Here is a 15,233-nt window from a genome sequence, read left to right as displayed (position 1 = left end):
ACACAAGAAGAATGACGCTTGATTTTCTCACTTTTCTCTTAGACTGCAGTCACTGTACTTCTCTTTACAGCAAGTAAGGAGAAGAGGAATTACAGCTAGCAACAAAAATCTTCGAAACATTTGCTCAGGCTTCTTTTTTATTCAAAGGCCCACATATTTGAATACCCACTTTTTTATTTGATTTCAAATGACTCTTGTAATATATATTTGTATTTATTGAAAGCCTAACAACACAAGATCTTCAGATAAGCTATGGCTTTATAAAATAATAGAAAATCCTTTGGGATTCTAGTATTTATCATATCGACTATAACTAAGATCAAAATCAGTGAAACATTTTCATTATTCAGAAAAAACTTGGAGATAGCATTTGTTAATAGGATCATCTTTCATCCCGAGGGTCCTGATTCAAGACCCTGTGTCAGCGAGGATCTGCTTTACTGTCCAGCTCCAGCTAAGGTTATGTAACTGACACTGATGCTGGAGGCCTGCAAAAACAACTCTACACAATAATATTATGTTGTATAGTAGGATCCCTAAAATACTAACGAATTTTAAGAAATAATTCAAATTTAAGAAATTCCTTTTAACAATAAAAAGTGCTGCCCTTAAATGAAACTTGTGCCTTCAGGTCTTCGAAGTTTGAAGTCATGTTCATAGTATACCAGAATATTGCGTACAAAAAACACAAGGGTGGCATTAATAAAAAAGTGATAAAGAGTAAAATGTCAGAAGAGGTATCCAGATGTAGGAGGGCAAACAATTAGAGATATCACCTTTGTTCCTCAATAAGGCGTTGGCAATGGTCTCAGGCTATTGTTCATGCAAGAAACAATGGCCTTTCCAGTGCGTGCTGTTTGTGTTCAAATGGGTGGGGCTCACCCTGAACATGCCATTTGGAAATGAACAACAGGTAGAACACATGTTAAAGCTCTTGCTCAACTCCGTGTGTCCACAGAGCTTAATAACTCAATTAACCTCGACCATCGTTTTGCTCGTCACACTGTCTCAGGTATCAGCCGCTGACAGGGACTCCCAACAGCCCCACATCCAATTTGTGCCCTCTGCCCTCCAAAGATAAATAAAGGAATGAATCCGTCTTCCCTTCGTGATCGGAGTATTGACAGAACAGTGAGTGGGTGTGACTGGCTCTGAGTGGCCAGAATGCTTATCACATTAGCTTCATCTCTGTGTGGGGTAAATCAGAGAGAGAGGGGAAGGAATGCAAACAAGTCATAGAGCAGAGAGATAGAGGCTATATACCCTCTAATATTGGAGTGTTGGGGGAGTAAACAAAGAAGTGTGCCTCGCATATTGAGTTTTACATGTTGCTGTTTAGCAGACTTGCTCTCAGCTGCCGCTTCTTTTCTGGTGAATTACAGAAGTGATGGGCCTGATATGACACCACATTTTAGTAGGACCTGAAGGTTTTTCCTTTCTTATTAAGATTTTTGGGTGGAACAAGAGGCTCTTTTGTAAAATAATAATTTCCTTTGCGGGATCAATAAAGTGGTTACCCAATCGATTGGTTCATGCTGCTTTAACTTCACAGGAAATAATCAGTCTGATTAGCTTTGATTTGATGACTTTGCTCATCCTTTCTCTGTAGGTGTACTACATCACTAAGGCTACGCTGAAGGTAGCTAACAAACAGTTCACCACACTGAAGAACAACTACGAGATGACCCTCCAGGCTCACTCATCCGTCGTGCCATGTGATGACAGTCAGGGCATTCCCGCAGTGAACTGTGACTTTGTGCCCATTGCAGAGCTGGAGAACAGAGATACAGACACCATTGTTGGTAAGAGACGAATTTCATCAATGAGAATTGATTAATACATTTCTAGCATTCAACCACTCAAAGATAAAAACGTAAGACTGAGATAGCAGGTCTGTTAGAGGGAACGGCAAATGTAAATGCAAATGAAGTGTGGCCGATCAAGGTTTTTGTTTTGACATCTCTCTCTCAAGCGCATGGTTTTCAATCCTGTCTTGAAAACAGTTAAATCAACTGATTAAGATAGATATGTGTCACAACCAATCAGCCGGCTGTGGTTCGGGCTCAGAAGATGACTCACTCCCTCTTCTAACCTTGTGAACACTGGAAACAAGTGTGAAGGGTGATTCACCAACTGTGTAACCCAAGAAACCTAAAATACTTTTACCAGGGAAAAATAAAAAGCATGCGGCCCAATTTATAACCCAGAGGACGGCTGGTCAGGCTGCCAGTATTAGAACATTTGGGGTATCGGCTGGGTCATCTCTCTATCTACTCTATCAATTCAGACAATTACAAATGATAGATTAAATGTTTTGCTAATAGACAGGCTCATGCCAGTTGTACCATTATGATGGGGTCAGAGGGAAGGTTAATTCAGACATATTGGAAAGAGTAGAGATATAACGAGGATAATGCTCCATTCACTGTTTTTATAAAGGTTAGTTGCAATGCCTGCCCTCTGTGCCTGAGAGAAATGTCTTATCTCGGTGACAGGTAAATTGAGACGACCGATGTGTAGATTGGTATTGAAAAACAGTGTGATTGGCTCTATGTTATTAGTGAGATGATGTACAGGTATTATACTAATATTAATAATTAATTGCGTTTATTTTAGCGCTTTACATTACATATTACATATATTAGATAGCAATACATCAATACTGTGGACAATACCCACAGGAGCAATTTGGGGTGAAGTGTCTTGCCCAAGGACACAACGGCATGTTGACTGCAGTGGGGGTCATGGCGGGATTAAACTAGTGTTCCCCTGCTCGACTGATCTGAGGATCAGTGCACTATCCCCGGTGTGACAGTGATGTTTCTGTAGTTGTGGCAAAGAGTGTCTTTTTTTAAAACTGCTATTGGTCTGTATGCAAGTACATGGCTTATTCTTTTGAGTAGGGCATTATTTAAATGTGTATAATTTTCATTCCAGTACAGGTTTATAAGGACCCATTTAAAGCTGATGGTGTCATTATACGGCCATTACATCTTCCAAACAACTTTATAATGATAACTTTAAGAAACATTTTTAATTTCTGCTTAAACAAAATGAAATAGACACACATTTTGATTCAAATAGACACATAATGACTTAATCATATTCCAGTCTGAGCAGAAAAGTACAGAAGCCTTGAGAAGTTATCAAAGTTAAATGGCCAGTGAGTATTATAGTGAAGCAGAATTTAAAGAGCAATCTCTGACGCATTTCCCACCACATCCATCAGTTTCTTCATTTTATCACACACACCCAGATGGGAAATTGCACTTCACTTTGCATTGTATACTGTAGGGCTGCAATTAACTATTCAACATGCCATATTGGAGATTAAATTAATGGTGGCTATGAAATGCCAACCACATACTGTAACTTACCGAGTGGATGATTCATGTAGGTTTACATTCAGAGCAGTAATATTGCATCACTAAATTAGCGTGAACTATGAGCAATGTAAGCCAGCGGAGCATCACTGTTTCGATGCACTGAGAGGGTTTACCTGCTGGAGTGTGTTCGCAGAGGGGCAGCGTTACACGTCCGGACTCCTGTGCGTGTCATCTGTTGTCTCTCCATTCACTCTCTCCCCACTACCGCTCTCCTTGCTCCTTTGTTAAATAGGGGATTATAACATGGTAATGAGAACTGTCAGCCTGTTCCTGTGGTGATAATGGAGTTCAGAGGTGGATGACATCGTCTCAATCATAATGGAATTATCGAGGGCTAAAAAGGCACAGACACGGAGCAAGAGAGGAGGGGGGAGAGGGAGAGTTTAGAGAAAGGTTAGCAGAAGTAGCAGTCTGGAGGATGATGTTTAGAGAATGACTGGTTTGCAAAATCTATATTGTGATTAGGCCCAGTCATTTTATTTTATGCATGGGCTCTGGTTGTGACATCATGGGATGACGGACAGAAAATTAAGTAACACTAATTCAATCATTGCCATTTAAAGGGGCCCTGCGGAGCATTTCACCTCTAGTAGTGCTTTTGGGTCCCTGTTATGTGCACACACACACAACACAACACATAACTCAATAGATGGTGGAAATAAAATTGCAATACTGTAACAACGGCAATAGCAGTAGTAAGTAAGTAAACAATGCAATAAAAAAGAAGCTTTTTTAAATTGTTCAAATGTTGGTTTAAAATGAGGAAAGGCATTCAACATATTGTCAGGTCAATGACATACACAGAGCATTTTAGAGGGTAACTTTGTTTGTTTACAAGAAAAACTGCACCTTTTTAACCATTAGGTTTTACATCATGTAAAATGACAAACCTTTGCCGATAATAGCTTCGTTGTTTTGGCTGCTTTTCTTTTCATACGATTGCAAATATCGAAGACGTTTTTTTCGTGTCAATTCTAGACTAAAGATTCAATCATAGGATGTCAGTTTGTACACACAGTCTATTTAACCTTTGGTTATATGATTAAAATGTGTTCATTCATAACAATTCATAATACTTTTCCGAAATTGATTCAGTCTTTTTATTTGCTTTGTTTTCAGTAACCTTTCAACACTCCGTTTGTTCTACAAGAGTGTCTTGAATTAATTTGACTTCGGGTTTAATTCTTAATTTCAGTCCTTTTTAGGCTCTGCTCTTCACCTTCTGCGCTCAGCAGTAATCCTGAATGAAGTTTTGTCCCTGAGCATGACAGGAAACATGAATGAGCATGTTTGTTGTGGTTCTGAGTGTGGTTCTGGGTGTTAGCCAGCATGTTATGACATTTATGTCAGTCTGCTACAACTGGCAACATCAGAGGGGTGTCTACTCTCTGCTGTGTTGGGTCTTTAGTGCTCATGATGTGATACCACTTGATATAATGTAGTGTATCCAGGGGGTATTTTCACACTTTACACCATGTGGAGGCATTTCAAAAGGCTCTTTTCACATAACAGACAATTGCTTTCATACCTCATTGGATTGTTGTCTACCTGGAGGTATCTATAGATGGACATATACAATGACTCCCTCTGCCTGTAGATGTAATTGGAGTGTGCAAGAGTGCCGACGATGTATCTCGTATCACCACAAAGACCAGCAGAGAAGTCTCCAAGAGGGCCCTCCAGCTAATAGACACGACTGGCAAAGTGGTGACACTCACACTGTGGAGAGAGGAGGTAATAACTATAATCTCTTTCCTTGCTCTCCATCTGCATTCAGGGATGGATTTGCGGTTTATCATAAAAACTTGTTTAGCAGGCTGTAATTAATCGTGTGTTTTATGAAGGTGCCCATCCATCTATGCACATTATCTGTGTGTGCTCTGGCGAATCGAGGCGGGTGGGCTTACTGGGCTGTAAAATTTGGCTCGGTCAAATCATTCTCCTGACCTTCAGGAGTGTTTTGAACCAAAGGCCCTGATTTGAGCTGAAGGCTAAATAACTCTCGAATGTGCATGAAATGGCACTATTCTTCTCTAAGCTCATTCAATCTGCAAGAGCTAATCCCTCCTCTTTGCCAAAATCCAAAAATGACTTTCAAATGACTTGTCGGTTGTCCAATCATAAAAGCAAACGATACCACATATTACGTTGTGCCCTCTGCAAGCTGCAGGAACAGACTGCACATACAAGAAACAAAAAAACAACTTATTTTGTCGTTCTAAATCTTTCTCCCCTCAATTACTGTCTGACACAGTTTGTTCTTTCTGCAGGCGGAGAAGTTCGACTGCTCTGTAAACCCTGTGGTGGCCGTCAAAGGCGCTCGGCTGTCTGATTTTGGGGGAAGATCTGTCTCGGCTTTGTTCAGTTCAACAGTCATGGTCAACCCAGACTTACCCGAGGCTTTTAGTCTGCGGGCCTGGTGAGTCACACTGCTGTTCACTCATTCACCGACAATCACTCACCAACATAATCATAAACACACAATTGTCCACGGACATCCAACCACAAGCACCACACAAGACAGGTTACATGTAGACAAAGGACACCAAATATTGATTGTTTTCTCATGTTTATGTACTGTATGTGAGATATATTAAAAAGTAAACACTAGGGCTGCACAATATAGAGTTACAGCAGTGACTGTGGGATGTTTGCATGTGCATAACCATATCGCAGGAAAGTCCTCTTCTGAGCCCTAACCACTGTCAAATAGAATATAGTTTTCTCCGACTAAGTTGCCAGTTAGTGACATGCAGTCTCCGCTTTCACAACAAGCAACTAATCACGATAATTCTTGATCAGTTTATCAAACAACCAAAGTAGGCCACTGAGACCACAACATGAAATTGAGAGAGGAACAGGAGACAAAAGGGAGAAAAGTCAGATTTGATTGCAAAAAGGAAGACATTTGCATACAGAAACATTGGTTGTATGGATGTGTTATTGCTACAGAGAGGAGGATGTTTTTAAATATATAACTTTGTCTTCATCTGGTTGAAATTCCTCTTTATATCCCAAAATAATTATTACATTACATTACATTGCATTTAGCTGACGCTTTTATCCAAAGCGACTTACAATAAGTGCGTTCGACCAACAAACTTGAAGAAAACAGAATCATATAAGTACATCAGGTTTCATAGAGCAAAAACATTTCAAGTGCTACTCAACTGGCTTTAGATGAGCCAGCCCTTTATTAGTATATAAGTGCTTTGTTAATAGTTCTATCGCTCGAAGTGGAGTCGAAAGAGATGAGTTTTCAGTCTGGAAGGTGTGTAAGCTTTCTGCTGTCCTGATTTCAATGGGGAGCTCATTCCACCATTTTGGAGCCAGGATAGCAAACCCACGTGTTTTTGCTGATGGGAACTTGGGTCCCCCTCGCAGCGATGGTGCAGCGAGCTGTTTGGTTGATGCAGAGCGTAGTGCACGTGCTGGGGTGTACGGTTTAACCATGTCCTGGATGTAGGAAGGGCCAGATCCATTCGCAGCATGGTACGCAAGTACCATTGTCTTGAAGTGGATTCTAGCAGTTACCGGAAGCCAGTGGAGGAGCGGAGTAATGTGGGAGAATTTAGGAAGGTTGAAGACCAGACGAGCCGCTGCATTCTGGATGAGCTGCAGAGGTCGGATGGCACATGCAGGTAGACCAGCCAGGAGGGAGTTGCAGTAGTCTAGGCGTGAGATGATGAGAGGCTGGACCAGAACCTGCGTCGCTTTCTGGGTCAGCTGGGGACGTATCTTCCTGATGTTGTAAAGCGTGTATCTGCAGCAACGGGTTGTAGCAGCGATGTTTGCAGTGAAGGACAGGTTGTTATCTAGGATCACACCCAGATCCCTTGCAGTCTGAGTCGGGGAAACAACAGAGGTGCCGATGTTGATAGTCAGGTCAAGAGTGGGACAATCTTTTCCCGGAAGGAAAAGCAGTTCAGTCTTGTCAAGGTTGAGCTTGAGGTGGTGAGCAGACATCCACTGAGAGATGTCAGCTAGACAAGCAGAGATACGTGCGACGACCTGGGTCTCTGAGCGGGGAAAGGACAGAATTAATTGGGTGTCGTCAGCATAGCAGTGGTATGAAAAACCATGCGGGCTAATGACAGATCCGAGCGAGTTTGTGTACAGGGAGAAGAGGAGGGGACCAAGAACAGAGCCCTGAAATATATATTCCAATGTCAGTATTTCCCAACATGTGCAGCCCTACCTAACACACATCTGGGACATGCACATCACCCAGATGAGCACGTGTCAGGGGACTGGTGGCATGTGCCTCCCCAGTCCCAGCAAGACTCTAGACAGGATTGAGGGAATAACAGAAAAGCAGAACACGGATATTTCTGGATTTCCGCTCTGAACTACTACTGTACGTGCACAGAAATATGGGCACACAGTGAGCAACATCAAACTGGATTCTTATTAGCAGTTCCTGTGCAGGGATTTAAAATTATGACTCATTCACTCATTAAGGCTGTTCCCAAGCCTGGCCACCGCTGAAATATAAATGCATTTATTCTCCTTTTTTCTTTTCCTGTTGTGTGTATGTACATTTCAATGCCTAGTGTGCATGTGCCGGCTTGTGTGTTACACTGAAAGCTATTCTTGGATGGAACTGCGTCAAACAGTGCACTCACAGCGTCTGCATGCTATAAATAAAAGTTTAGGTTGGCTGGTTCCTGTGGGCACTATTATGTTCATTCTTTCAGTTGTTAATGACTGGTTTGAAAAGTAAGCTAACTGCTTGAACAAAAGCCATTTGTGTGTAAGTGTGTGTTGCATTATTTACAGCAGTAATTCAGTGTGTGTGTTGGAGAGAGAGTGCATGTTCCGTTGCTGGAGCTTCAACCTGAGTTCTGTTAGTCTTTGGTCAATACATCTTTATATTCAAAGGGCTAAAAAAACACCCTGCCTGTCCTTTCTTTTATTTCTCCTTCTGTTCTTCTCCGACCCCCCCCTCCCGTCCTCTCTCTGCTGCTGTTTGCTCTTCTCTCCAGTTTACATGCTGACATCGGTTTAGGAATGACATTGAATGTTTTTCAAGGAACAAGGAGTGTTTTCACTCCTTTTAATATCATGTAGGTCTGCGCTTTGTGAAGACAAAGAGTATCTGTCAGACTCCTGTTCCTGTGGCGGCGTGTTGCTTTGAGAGACTGTTTTGACCAGGCTTGCTTGCATAATTGAAGGAAACTGATGAATTTGGATGATGCCTTGATTAGATTGTTCTGCTCCACTAGAATACAGAGCAGGAATCACGCTGATTCAATATGATTTTAAAGGGAATATTAAAAAGGTAGATACATTTATAGATGGAGTAGAAAGAAAGAGAGACGAGCATTATTTTTCTTTCTGCCTCATTAAAGAAACAGGGTTTAGGGACTCAAATGTATGTAAATATAAAAGCTAAATGAAGAATAATGCCTTTGTCCATGATAGATAGCCATATGTCAGATGACATAGATTGCAGGATACTGATTCTGTAAATCAGTTACGGGATTAAGGGAGTTGACTTAACGGGCATGACTGTAGGCAGTTTCTTTAGATAATAGAAGATACAGTGCAGTATCTCCTTCACAGGAAAGTCTGTTTATATAGCACACCTCCATGTATGTGTAACACACACATTTGCTTTCACATCCTCTTCTTTGCCATATGATACACTTCTACATGTTTACAGATGACTAATATTGAAGGTGTTACTTGAGCTTAATCAGCTCAGCACACGCTCTGTTTTTGTTTCATTTCACTCAAGAAATCATCCTTACGCTCTAAATAATGCATGCATGTTTGTTTTTGTTTTTTGAGCATACAGTTATTTCCACATGTGTTTTCATGTCCACACAATAGGTATGATCAGGGAGGCTATGCGCTGGACGGCCAATCCCTCACAGAGACCAGGTCAGCGGGCAGCGGAGCAAAGACCAACTGGAAAACGCTGAGCGAAGTTAAGAATGAACACCTGGGACATGGAGAGAAGGTGCAGTGCATACTTATAGCCTTACACAACAACATAGCATGCCACCCATCTAAAGACGTATTAAACCTGCTGACCTTCAAAAGAGAAAGAAAAAGTGACCTCAAGGGATAAGTTCACCCACATTACACCAGAGACAGAAAAATATAAAACCCCGCCATATCAAATGAATACTTACAATTAAATACTATATTACACATTTTTTTGGTCATTTGGATATATTGAACCTTGAAAGAAACTATAAAACCGATTTGGGTTACATTTTTTATTTTCCATCCCTTTTGTTATTATGCTATATTCTGATTGATAACTACTATCAAAGTTAAATGGGGCTGTCGCTAATTAGTTATATTTGATATGGATCTGAAGATTGTTGATCTACTGATATTGTAAATGAATGTTTTTTTGTCTTCATTTTACGGAATGTTTTGGCATTTACAGTATTTATGTTTCTTTGGCTTTGGTTGAAGATTTATTTAGGACCTGCATGATTCAGTGCAGTCCACATTATAAGATCAGAAAGGAAGACTCATAATGAAAACTCTAAACAACCGTGACTCCAACAGTTTACCTTGTTTTTATTTGGGTTTTAGATTAGTTTACTTTTTCAAGTTTTATTCTCAGAATATGAATATTACCTAATTATTTAGAAAAGTCACAGCAAAAAATAAATATTGGTATTTGCGCTGCAGTTTTCGTTGGATCTCTGGGTTTAGCTGGAAGCAACTAATATGTTTATTAAAAAAAAAAGATTCTCCCACTTGGGCTGCTGGCTACTGTTTAAAGACAAATGAAAGAAACCCTTAGAACTGACGTTGGATCAGCGCAGCTACAGTAGAGCAGAGTTTGATGTAAGACGAGCTCAGTAAACACAGGGTTTTGGTGTCAGTCCTTGAAAATCAAAGAGTTACAGCTTTACTGTTTTGCAGTCAGACAGGATCAAAACCAAATGTTGAGGGATTAAAAACATCAAGAGTTTGAGTCTTGCATTTTGTTGACACATTTCACTCACTTGCTGTAACTGTGGCTTGTGTTTTCTTAAGCTACATATACAGTGTGACCCACGGCTGAGTTCAACTTGAGGCTTTTAGGAAAGATCACATGGTAAATATCGCCTTGTCAAAGGATATAACAGCTGAATAGTGATTGTTTAGCCATATGGAGATTACACTGATGGCCTTTTATTTAAAAAGAAGATTTTCTGTGAATAGTCAGGATTTTAGTCAGCCTCCTTTTGAATGTAAGCATTTAGCCAAACTCAAATCCACAGCCAGTCTTCTTTCATTGTAAATAGAGCAGTTGGAGGCCGCGACTTGACAGATTAGAGTCATGGTTCTCCTGGTTTAGCAGTGGGAGGGAGATAGTGATGCTCACATATTAGCAGTACGGGGTTGAACTGCCATATGCCGGAGGAGCATGTAAGAAATTAAACCTTGTGCCATTTTAAGAAATGTCATTGTACAGAATTGTGCGAGGCTGCCACTAAAAGTAAAGGCAATGTAATGGTACGTGCCACTCATAAACTTTCTATCTAATAAATTAGGTTTATCTCCGACTAGTCTCCCTCATCCCTCACGTTTAATTAGAAGCCACTTAGGGGTAGCTTCTTCAAGATCAATGTCGTTTCTAATGAAAATGTCTAATTATGTGTTGGAGTTTGAGGAAGCCTATAGGGCATAACATTACCAGGAGGGAAGTAGTGCGGACGGAGAACGTGGGAGAGTGAGAGCCGGGAAGGAAATCTAGACACTTAAAATGCATGTAACTTACAAACCTGTGTAGCAGGATGTAAGGAAACAAGGCCACGGAGAACAAAACCAAAAAGTTAAAACAGTGTGAAAAGTGTGGTGACTAAAAGAGAGAAGTGACGAGGGGTATTTAGAAAAGGATAGGAACAGTTAGCTAAGTGGCAGTTGTGTGGGAAATGGTTGAGAGGTGAGAATGTGTTAATAATTCAAACTCTGATTTCGCTCCTATCTTTTTCTTTGGGTTTTACCATCATTTAGTTTTACCTTCATTTAGTCTTCTCTTGGGCGGGCGGGCGGGCGGGCGGGTGGGTGGGTGTAAGCCACTTCTAATGAATGTAGCAGTTGGGGTTTTGGGACAAGCATTAAAGTTGGCATGTGCAGCCACGTACGTCAATTATGTGAAGTAGATTTTCACTTCCACATACACATTTTAATTGCATTTAAGTGCCAGAAGGTGACATAGGGATTTGGTGTGATAAGAATGACAACTATTTACAGAATGTTAGAGGTGTGTGTGAATCTTCAGGTAAGTCTGCACAGATATTTTTGTCTCTGATAGTTTTTTGTGTGCAGCGTTGGTCGTGCTGCTCCTCTAGGTTCTTCTCGGTGTTCTAAAGGTTAATATTTTGCCCCAAGGCTTCAATATACACGCTAGAATACAGAAGGTGACAAAAAAAGAACTGAAGAAGAACAGCAGAGAGGATGACAATTGCAGAGGGATTTATTCGGAGGGGTGTAGTCACTATGATGGAAGCACTATGGCCCAGATACTTCCGACCTGTTATCCTCATATTTTCTTTAGCAGCATCCCGAGCCTTCAACAAGCCCCCGAACAAGGCGTTGTGTTCTTCCTGCCGCATGCCGCGTCCACCCTCCTGCCACCTTCCCCCCCCCACCGCCTCGCCACCTCTTCAGCCTTCTAGCGCTTCAATCTGCCCATGTCTGCAAAATGTGATGAGGCAGGCATGCGGGCGGAAGCATGGGAGAGCAGTGATGATGGGGAGAGGGCTGTTGCTTAAGGGAGACATTCTCCTAATTAAAAAAACCTTCTTAGTAAGTGTTTCTGAGGGGTCCTTGCTGTGTGGCATGGGTTCTGGTAGATGGACAGAGTATGAGGATGTGAGTCAATGATGGCTAGCGGGAACAAAGTGTCAGATAGCTCAGAGTCTGACAGAAGTATCTGCAGAGGTCGAGGGGACAACATTACATTACATTGCATTTAGCTGACTTTTATCCAAAGCGACTTACAATAAGTGCGTTCGACCAACAAAATACAAACTTGAAGAAAACAGAATCATATAAGTACATCAGGTTTCATAGAGCAAAAACATTTCAAGTGCTACTCAACTGGCTTTAGGTAAGCCAGCCCTTTATTAGTATATAAGTGCTTTGTTAATAGTTCTATCGCTCGAAGTGGAGTCGAAAGAGATGAGTTTTCAGTCTGCGCCGGAAGGTGTGTAAGCTATCTGCTGTCCTGATGTCAATGGGGAGCTCATTCCACCATTTTGGAGCCAGGATAGCAAACCCACGTGTTTTTGCTGATGGGAACTTGGGTCCCCTTCGCAGCGAGGGTGCAGCGAGCTGTTTGGCTGATGCAGAGCGGAGTGCACGTGCTGGGGTGCATCAAACATCTCACAGGGGATGCAGAGAACACTATGGACTTTTCATATCAAATACTCCCTGTGAACATTGTACAGAATTTGTGGGTTGTTTAAAGAAAGCAGCATTGCTCAGTCAGTGTGTAAAGTTGGCCAGCGTCCTAGAGAGAGTCTTTGATGGACTCATTTAGGCCAACATTAGTAATGAGTCTGGCCCAGCTCTTGCTTGTAGTTGTTGTTTAGAATGCATTTTAAATCCTGGCTGTAATTCCAACATCTTGTTCAAGGCCCGCTCTCCTGGTAGAAGATACCATTACTGTTTGAATGCAGGCGTGTACACGAGTGTGCTTCTTCCCAATGAGACACGGTTCAGCTGCTGTATGCATTTTTTTATATTTATATTTGGAAATCGAATGCTGTGCCTCTCTACAGCATGAGATAATAGCATCTTCTCCCCCAGAATTAGCATTTTGCCGTTGATTTTACACAGTGTGAGTTCTGCCACTTTAGGTGCTAATATCTGTTTTAAATTACTGCGACTCGCTGGATTGAAATTTGATTCTGTTTGACTGTGTGCACTTCAATTGAAATTCTTAACTGAAAGAAGTTTAGGGTGTTTGCATATAGCCCTGCATGATAGGTGTGTGTGTGTGTGTGTGTGTGTGTGTGTGTGTGTGTGTGTGTGTGTGTGTGTGTGTGTGTGTGTGTGTGTGTGTGTGTGTGTGTGTGTGTGTGTGTGTGTGTGTGTGTGTGTGTGTGTGTGTGTGTGTGTGTGTGTGTGTGTGTGTGTGTGTGTGTGTGTGTGTGTGTGTGTGTGTGTGTGTGTGTGTGTGTGTGTGTGTGTGTGTACACTTTAGCTCAATTTATGTATTAGACAGGGAGAGAGAGAATCGTCTCATCTTGCAACCATTATGCAAAAACCTCTCAAACCCCCTCTGCTTTCTTTTCAAACCGTTCCAAGATTGTTTGGAAGTCAAATAGAGATGTGTAAACAGCGCGCTTCAACCAGCTGGACTGACTCGCTGGCAACAGTTTTACTGATGAAGCCAAGTTTGATCGAAGTTTACTCATTTTATTTAACGTTTCTCTTTACACCCTAAGCAGCTTATTTATTCACATTAAAATTAATTAAAACCCTTGAAGGATTTCCTGTCTGCTCTAGAATGAGCTTTTTTACTCCTTTAGTTTATTTCATAGACCTTGATGGGCTTTGGTTTAACATGTACGTTGCAAAGTTATGATTTAAGAATACCAAATGTAATGGCAGCCATGATAAGATCAATATTTGAACGCAGACATGGTGCACATGTGGGCAATTAATTTCCTGCACTCTTTCTGTACTGATTTACCTCACCCAACACTACTTGATTGTCATTAAAGCCACATGGCCAGTTGTTACTCCGTTGCCTTACTATGATTGACAACACAACGTAGGGCTGCTCGATTATGGCAAAAATCATAATCTTGATTATTTGGGTCAATAATTGATATCACGATTATTATTATTATTATTAATGATTATGCATTTACTTTGAAAACATCCATTTATTGAAAAAAAAATGTGAACAGTATGTTTGTAACAGTTGATTACCCTAAACTTTAAGTATAATTCAACTGAAAAACCAATCAAACACATTTTTTTAAATAAAAAATAATAATCGTTTTATTTTGATTATGTCATTTTCATAATCGTTGCAAGCCAACATCGTAATTGCGATTAAAATACGATTAATTGAGCAGCCCTAACACAACGTTTATTACAGATGTTTCTTCGCCCTTTTTAAATGTGTTTTTGTTTATTATAAACAGGACGGCTTCCTGTTGAGCCTGAACAGAAAGGTGTTAGAAGTGTTGCATGCTCTAAAATAGCTCATCGTACCCGACCACTGTTTTGTGATTTTGTTCCTTGTACTGGTGATTACTCATTGTGTTCTTACAGCCTGAGCCACATGGCGCCTTGTTCCTTTACCAAGATGTATCCTCCTACATAACAAACACTGATGATGTGTCTTGTTTAGACCCATTCATTTGAAACCTGAAAGGACGGAGTATTTTCTCAAAGCTCCAGTTGGAAGAATGTCCCTGGTAAATGGACTGTATTTATATAACGCTAAATCCAGTCTTTACGACCCTTCACTTTACATACTTCAAGTCATTCACCCATTCACACCCATTCATACAGATCACTGCACCTTGCTATAGGAACTAACATTCACACAACAGGAACTCAGGGTTAAGTATCTTGCCCAAGGATACATCGACATGTTGACTGCGCTGGGATCTGGCTTGGTTGCCGAAATTAAACATTTAATGCAGTTCACCTCAAACATTGTGTAAAGGTGGCATGACATTTGACCAGACATCCACATTCATATTCTCCATTGGAGCAACAGGGTTTTACCATGTGTAAAATAAGATGAACAAATGCAGCACACACATTTCTATAATTAAATGAGTGTTCATCTGCTTAGATTTTTCCGTATGGCATTTGAATTTCAGGTTAGATTTGTCGTTGCACATTGTGTAGGGGGTAGCACCT

General features: G+C 40.9%; 1 protein-coding gene across 1 annotated transcript in view; it reads left to right on the top strand.

Moving 5' to 3' along the window:
* LOC117459026 (replication protein A 70 kDa DNA-binding subunit-like) overlaps positions 1–15,233 on the top strand; it is a 63,331-nt gene that overhangs the window by 12,626 nt on the left and 35,472 nt on the right. Inside the window, exons 10-13 of the mRNA XM_034099857.2 lie at positions 1,610–1,802; positions 4,984–5,120; positions 5,657–5,805; positions 9,222–9,351. Of these exons, the coding sequence (XP_033955748.1) occupies positions 1,610–1,802; positions 4,984–5,120; positions 5,657–5,805; positions 9,222–9,351 (609 nt within the window). The remainder of the gene's footprint in view (positions 1–1,609; positions 1,803–4,983; positions 5,121–5,656; positions 5,806–9,221; positions 9,352–15,233) is intronic.

The sequence above is a fragment of the Pseudochaenichthys georgianus genome, chromosome 14 (assembly GCF_902827115.2).
Source record: "Pseudochaenichthys georgianus chromosome 14, fPseGeo1.2, whole genome shotgun sequence".
Lineage (NCBI taxonomy): Eukaryota > Metazoa > Chordata > Actinopteri > Perciformes > Channichthyidae > Pseudochaenichthys > Pseudochaenichthys georgianus.
The sequence above is the reverse complement of the archived record's forward strand: the minus strand, read 5'-3'. Positions and strand labels throughout refer to the sequence as shown.